The sequence below is a fragment of the Nelumbo lutea genome, chromosome 3 (assembly GCF_056320005.1).
Source record: "Nelumbo lutea isolate HS-2025 chromosome 3, American lotus-T2T, whole genome shotgun sequence".
Taxonomy (NCBI): Eukaryota; Viridiplantae; Streptophyta; class Magnoliopsida; order Proteales; family Nelumbonaceae; genus Nelumbo; species Nelumbo lutea.
Window position 1 is genome coordinate 86,624,265 of NC_142686.1, and position 7,793 is coordinate 86,632,057.

At 50.4% G+C, this 7,793-nt stretch overlaps 1 protein-coding gene across 1 annotated transcript; it reads right to left on the minus strand.

Annotated features, from left to right (window-relative positions):
- Positions 1–5,094: 5,094 nt before the first annotated feature.
- Positions 5,095–5,568, minus strand: LOC148866203 (uncharacterized). The gene has a single exon (XM_088976418.1). It carries the CDS (start codon positions 5,566–5,568, stop codon positions 5,095–5,097), a length of 474 nt encoding a protein of 157 aa, XP_088832544.1.
- Positions 5,569–7,793: the final 2,225 nt, after the last annotated feature.

Sequence of the window (7,793 nt, forward strand, 5' to 3'; positions counted from 1 at the left end):
GTACGGAAGCAGTGATCCCAGTAGAAATCAAGGTTCCTACACTATGCTTGGAGGCCTACGACGAGGAGACAAATGATGACGAACTTCGTACCAACCTAGACCTGGTGTAAGAAGTACGGGACCTGGCATACATCCGGACTACAACCTACCAATAGAGAGTAGCTCAGTACTATAATGCCTGGGTCAAAAAGTGACACTTCTGTGTCGGCGACCTGGTTCTTTGGAAGGTTATGGTACCTGAGCCCGGTGTTGGTAAGTTCGGAACAAACTAGGAAGGTCCGTACCGAGTAAGATGGATATTCAGGGAAGGTATGTACGAGCTCGAGACCTTGGAAGGGAAGCAAGTACCTTGAGCATGGAACGTCAACAACCTGAGAAGATATTACTTGTGATCGTCGAACTGGAGAGAGGACTGCGATCACTCTGAGGGGCCCAAAAGCCATGATGCTGAGATGACATAAGACCTTGGCACTACGATAAGTCCTAGTCGCCTCTTCAGCATGGGCGGATAAGTCCTAGTCGCCTCTTCGGCATGGGCGGATAAGTCCTATTCGCCTCTTCGGCATAGGCAGACAAGTCCTAGTCGCCTCTTCGACATAGGTAGACAAGTCCTAGTCGCCTCTTCGGCATAGGAAAATCAGCCCTCATGCCTAAGGCATAGACAGTTCGGGTATAAAACCTACAACGTCTAGCACCTCGGCATATAATAACAGGTCAATCCCATTTTGAAGTCAGGCCCGATGGCTCGGCTATAAGGGACAACCGACACCTAAGTGAGTAGCCTGTGCATAGACAGGTCGGGTATATACCCTACAATGTCCGCCCACCTCGGCATACAATATGCAAAGTTACCCCTACTCCTAGTCTAGCTCGTTAGTTGTTATGGTTCCGAGCTTAGGATCGCATCATGGGTCGCTCCACCGCAGGAACCTCAGATCTTTCCTTGCTCTTGGCCTTGCGTACAAGCCCTATTTTGACTATCTCATGGGTGATTTGTCCAAGAGATCACCGAACTCTCCTTTACTCTCTTTCTTGATTGAATATTCAATATCCACATTCAATAATGGCGTCTCCTTAAACAGGAGATTAAAAGAGGAGGGTTCCTTGCTGGATTCGGCTAGGTTAGTCCTAAATGGACTCAAACTCCTACTTCTAATTAGACTACTTACTTTTAATGGTACTACAATTCCTTCTAAGAATAGGGGATAAGATAAGGGAGAATGGGATAAGGGATAAGGCGCATTCTCTTGACGTGTCCAGATAAGCGTGCACGCGGTGCCGCACGCAGTGCCGTTTCCACGCAGTGTGTGCGTGCGGTGGCACTGTTGCATAGTACATGCACGCGGCTCATGGTGCCGCTGCCGTGCGGTGCCGGTCATGTGCGCACTGCTGCCTTAACTGCTGCCGTGTGGTGCAGGTGCTCATAACATCACTCCCCTCCTGGACTACGAGCTTGTCCTCAAGCTTGAGGTCTAGATAGGCATTGTGGAGATCAGTCCAGGGGATCCAGGTCACCTCTACTAGAGGTAGTCCCTCCCATTCTACTAAAACCTCGAAGGTGCCTTGATGGATGTGGGACCGGATGAGGGCGTGAGGCTGGAGGATAGGTCTACCATCCTGCAAGGGGGTAGGGGAGGCACATGGTTGGGAGGAGTGCCAACATAAAGCTTTAAGAGGGACACATGGAAGATGTCACGGATCCTACTGTGCTCCAGGAGCTCGAGTTGATAAGCTACCTTTCCTATCTTCCTTAGAATCTTGAAGGGCCCGTAGAATTTGGGGGCCAGCTTAGGGGGCCCCTGGCGCCTGAGAGACAGCTGCCTATATGGTCGAAGTTACAGCCAAATGTACTGCCCCGGTTAGAAGGTGACTTCGTAGTGCCGCTGATTGTAGGCGTGTTTCATACATGCCTGTGCCTGCTGTAAGCGCAAGGAGACTTCAGCCAGGAGGGCATCGCGAGCTTGGAGGCTGCGGTCCACTTCTTCCAATCGCGTTGAGCCTGACTCATAGGACAGAAGGCGTGGAGGATCTTGATCATACACAACTCTGAAGGGAGTCATTCCAAGGGAGGAGTGATAGGATGTATTGTAGCAGTATTTAGCCCATGGGAGGTACTCCACCCAGCACCGTGGCTGGTCACCCACGAAGCAACGAAGGTACATATCAATTGTCCGGTTCACCACCTCTGTTTGGCCATCTGACTATGGATGGTAGGCTGAGGAGAAGGTGAGGGTTGTGCCTTGTAATCTAAAGTGCTCCTTCCAGAATGTGCTTGTGAAGATCGGGTCCCGGTCACTGACGATGGACTTGGGGATTCCATGTAGGCGAAAAATGTGGGTGAAGAAGGTATGGGCGACCGAGATTGCAGTATAAGGATGGGATAAAGGGAGGAAGTGATCATATTTGGAGAACCGGTCCACTACCACGAACAGGACTGACTTCCCCCTGACTTTGGGCAGCCCTTCGATAAAATCCATGACAATATCGGCCCAAATCTGCATTGGGAGGGAGAGGGGTTGGAGCAGGCCTGCAAGGTGCAAATTTTCCCATTTTTGTTGTTGGCAAACTGCGCAGTTCTGGATAAAGTCCCGCACCGAGGCCCTCATAGCTTGCCAATGGAAGTCAGCGTGAATATGATGCAGCATTTTTTGAATGCCCTCGTGTGTCGAGTGGTGTATGCTGGTGATGATGGAGGGGATTAGGGAGCAATCGGCGGGTAGGTAGATCTTCTTTTTGTAGAATACCAGCCCATCGTGGAGAGACTAGTTCAGGTTAGTAGACCCAAACTGTATTTGTTGGACCAGGTTATTCCATTCTGATGATTGTGGCAGTGTGTTCCGAATGTCTTCTAGCAGGGTGGCTCGTGGTTGGGAGATCGCATGGAGGAGCATACTATCTTCTTCTTGTTGGGATAGGGCATCTGCTACATGGTTCAGGGATCCTGCCTTGTAGTCCACCCGGAAATCAAAACCCAGAAGCTTGCTGATCCAATGTTGCTGTGGGGAGGTGGCCAGTCGTTGTTCCAGTAAGTATTTGAGGCTGTCATGGTCTGTTTTGACGATGAAGGATCTGCCCCACAAGTATGGCCTCCAGTGTTGTACTGCCTTGGCTAGGCCAATGAGCTCGCATTCATAAGCAGGTAATTTGAGATGGCGGTCAGCTAGCTTGCGGCTGAAGAAGGCTATCGGGTGCCCTTGCTGCTGAAGGATGGCTCCTATGCCTGTGCTGGAAGCATCACACTCGATTGTGAACTCAAGATCAAAGTTCGGTAGCTGGAGGACTGGTGTGGAAGAGAGGGCTTCCCTTAGGCTTAAGAATGCTGCATCGGTTGTGCTATCCCAGTGGAAGGCATTTTTCTTGAGTAGGTTGGTAAGCGGGGCTGGTAACAAGCCGTAATTTTGTATGAACTTTCGGTAGTACTCTGTTAGCCCTAGGAACCCACGGAGGGCCTTGGCGGACTGTGGCCGGGGCCAGTCCTTGATGGCCTAAATTTTGGAGTTGTCCACAGTTACACCTTGCCTGCTGATTACATGTCCAAGGTAAAGGACTTGGTGTTCCCTGAAGGAACACTTGGATCTTTTAAGGAAGAGTCGGTGCTGCTTTAGGAGCTCGAGAACGACCCGTAGGTGCTGAATGTGTTCCACCCACATCTTGCTATAGACCAAGATGTCGTCAAAGAAGACCAGTACATATTTACGGAGGTGGGAGTGGAAGACTTCATTCATCAGGGCCTAGAATGTGGAAGGGGCATTGCAGAGGCCAAATGGCATAACTAGGAACTCGAAATGGCCATGATGCGTTCTAAAGGCTGTCTTTTCTACATCTGTGGAAGACATCCTGACCTGGAAATAGCCTGACCTGAGGTTTAATTTGGAGAAGAATTCTGCGCCATGGAGTTCGTCCAATAATTTGTCTACGATGGGGATTGGGAATTTATCTTTGACGGTTCGGCTATTGAATTCTCTATAGTCCACACAAAACCTCCAAGTCCCATCCTGTTTGGGTACCAACAGAACTGGGGAGTAAAAAGGGGAGTGGTTGGGCCGAATGATCCCCTATTGTAGCATATCTACGCATTGCTTCTCTAACTCATCTTTCTATCGGTGGGGGTAGCGATAGGGCCGAACCACGACCAGGTCTGACCCTACAATTAGAGGGATTCGGTGGTTGCAGGCTCTAGGAGGTGGGAGGCCCTTGGGTTCTTGGAAAACGGATGAGTAATCGGTGAGAAGTCTCTCCACATTAGTTGTGCACGAATTGTCCCCCTGGAGTGCATGTAGTTGTGTCTTGGTCCTTGTCCGGGTTCCCTGCCAAGTAACTGGTTTGCCATATAAGTGGAAGGTCATGGTCAGGGCAGCGAAGTCCCACAGAATTGGGCCTAGCGTGATCAGCCATTTGATGCCTAGAACGATGTCAAATTTGTCCAAGGATAGTACAAATAAATCTGCTCGGAAGGACTCTTTTTCAACCTGAATTCTGGTGTTCTTGTAGATACCAGGGCTCTAGACTCTTTCCCCGTTCGCCACGACTACCTGTAGTTGTGGCCTGACTTCCATGGGCAACTTTAACTTGCAGGCCGCCTGATTGCTGATGAAATTGTGGGTGTTTCTGGAGTCTACCAGAATGCGCACAGGTTTCCCCGTCACTAGCGCCCTTAGTTGCATTGTCTGGGAGGTTCTGATCCCTATGATTGCATGAAGTGAGATCTCGGGTTCAGTTGGTGATGGCTCTTCCTCATCCTCTTCAGTCTCGTCTACTAGAAGGCAGAATAGTTTCTTGCATCTATGCCCTACGGAGTATAGATCATCGCAATTGAAGCACTGCCCCTTCGTGCGCTGTTCTGCCATCTCGGCTTGGGACAAACGCCGGATGGGGGGGTGACACCCTACTGCTCCCTATCTATGATACTGATCTGGAGGGGTTACTAGTGTGGGTCCTCTGCTCCTTGTTGGGTGCAGGGGTAGACACTCCCGCTGGCCTTGATGGTGCCCAAGTCGTGGCTAGCCGTCCAATGCTAAAGGGTCCGTGAGTAAGCTACATCTTCCGTTCAAAGGGACGGGCGAGGTTCATTGCCGTAACCAGATTTGGGGGGTGCTACATCTCTACGTTTACCCTTAAGGGTTCTAGCCCTAGTGTGAACATGTCCACTTGCTGATCTGGTCTAACCGTGGCCGCTCTGGCAAGCAAGGTTTGGAACTGGCGTTGATATTCTGCCATGGTTCCCATTTGCTTGAGATTGATTTGCGCACCCAGCGGGTTGCTCGTCATCGGGGGTCCAAACTTGAGAAGGCAATAGGACCTGAACTGCTCCCAACTGAGCTCGGGTTCTTCTTGCTCCACGCGATAGAAACAGAGCTGTGCCTCTTCCGTAAGGTGGAAGGCTGCCAGGCTGACCTTGTCTCTGTCATCCGTGCGCTGGTTGTGGAAGAACTGCTTGCAGCGGTACAACCAACCTAATGGGTCTCCAGTGCCGTCGTAAGATGGAAATTCAAGCCGGCTGTACTTGGGGTCAACTGCAGTCGTCGGTGTGGTGGCTTGATGTTCATTGGCTGATTCTATCCCGTCCATGCGGCGACTGCTGGTAGAGGCTAGTCCCTCCGAGTTCTTTTCTTTGTTGGAGAGGAACGCTTCTAACAGGTGACACAGCTCCCGAACGTCATCTTTGACCTCTCAGACCTCCATACTGGTCTCTACGAGCCTATGCTCCAATTCATGGACTCTAAAAGACAGCGGCTCCTGTTCCCCCATGACGGTAGGCTCTAATACCAAGATGTTATGGGCTCGAGCGTAGGATCGTGTCACGGGCCGCTCCACCGCAGGAACCTCAGATCTTTCCTTGCCCTTGGCCTTGCATACAAGCCCTATTTTGACTATCACATGGGTGATTTGTCCAAGAGATCACCGAACTCTCCTTTACTCTCTTTCTTGACTGAATATTCAATATCCTCATTCAATAATGCCATATCCTTAAATAGGAGGTTACAAGAGGAGGGTTCCTTGTTGGATTCGGCTAGGTTAGTCCTAAACGGACTCAAACTCCTTCTAATTAGACTACTAACTTTTAATGGTACTACAATTCCTTCTAAGAATAGGGGATAAGATAAGGGAGAATGGGATAAGGGATAAGGCGCATTCTCTTGACGCGTCCAGATAAGGGTGGGCCCACCCTATGAGCTATCATGTGGGCCCCGCTCTGCTGCTGCTACCGGTGTGCGTGCGCACGCATCATGGTGCCGCTGCCGTGCAATGCGTGCGCACGATGCTACACGCAGTGCCACTGCCACGCAGTGTGTGCGTGCGGTGCCACTACTGCGCAGTGCATGCGCGTGACTCATGGTGCCGGTCGTGTGTGCAGTGCTGCCTCAACTGCTGCCGTGTGGTGCGGGTGCTCATAACATTAGCTCGACAGTTCGGGATAACCTACACTTGGAAAAATTTTATTTCAGTTATCCCTATTTGCAGTCCAGCTCGTTAGCTTGACAGTTCGGAGTAACCTACACATTTCTACTCCTACTTGGTTTAGTTCGCCAGTTTGGGAGTTATTTACACTTAGAAAATTTTGTCACAAAGATAGTCAAAATGTTTGCATTTCATTGATATAAAATTTTGAGTACAAAAGGAAGAAAAAGGAGAAATTGCCACTATAAACTGGGCTCGAAGGCCCATGGTGTACATCACAAGGGTCCAAGGAAAGAGGCAACAATCATGACAGGTCCACCTCGGGAATCTCATCCGCATCGTCTCGACCTGACAGGTCCACCTCGGGAATCTCATCGTTGCTTTCCTCTTCGGAGGAACTGGGTTCTTCGTTGGCCGCCTTCGCCACCTCGGGAGTAAGGTTAGACATAGAAACAACTCCGAGGTCCAAGTCGGGAAAGTTCTACCACATCAGATACTTACATAGCTTGAAGCCGGATCGGTAAGAGCTCGATCTGTACTCGACTTGGAGGTTGTGGAACTCCGAAGACTCCTTGAAGCTTTCAATTGCGCGCTCCCTCTCTTCAGCTCACACCTCTTGAATGGCGGTCTCGAAGATCTCGGTGCGCTCTCGGATCATCACTTCAAGGTTCTTGTTCTCGTGCTGAAGCTTCCCCTTCTCCTTAGTCAGTGCTAGGATCAGCTCCTGTTGACTCCGAGCTCCCTTCTTAGCCCAAAGAAACTCACACCGAGATATGTCCAGCTTGCGGTAAAGTTTTCGTGCCTTCTCCTCGGCTTCCCGAGCTTGCTTCGGGCAGACCTCGGACTAATAGACCAACAAGTGAATGGCGGAGTTCACCTAGTAAAAGGAAGCAGAGGTAAGTTCACTTAAAAAGCAGGCAAGGAAATGAAATATGAAGTTAGAGTACTCACCACCATACAATAGCTGGTAGCCCGGCCTCCGAGCTGGCTTGTAGGCATGTCAACCCACTCCGTGACCTCGGTAGGAAATATGGTGTCCTTACTCTTGAGGAGTCCGAGCCGAGGGGTCATTATGCTCTCCCTCGGGAGCTGAGGCTCGGCCGCAGAACTGCTTTCCGGTTCGCGAGGCAGAGCGCCTTCATCATGGTCTTCATCTAGGTCCACAAAAGCTCGATAGAGATCGGCTCTGGCATAGAGACCTCGGATGGGACGAGGGCAAAGGGACCAACCTCCCGGCGAGCCTTCTTCGAGGCATTCCTCTTCTTCCCTCTTTGGAATCTCTTCAGAAGGTTCTCTGCATCGACCTCCAGCATGGATAATACAAGAGAAAAAAGAAAAGGTTAGTCACGAACTAAAGAAAATTCAAAGTAAATAAGTAATGAGGTGGAGGCCTA

Bases quoted from the DNA above. Each gene is read 5' to 3' on its own strand.
- LOC148866203 (XM_088976418.1), bottom strand. From the start codon at position 5,568: ATGGACGGGATAGAATCAGCCAATGAACATCAAGCCACCACACCGACG.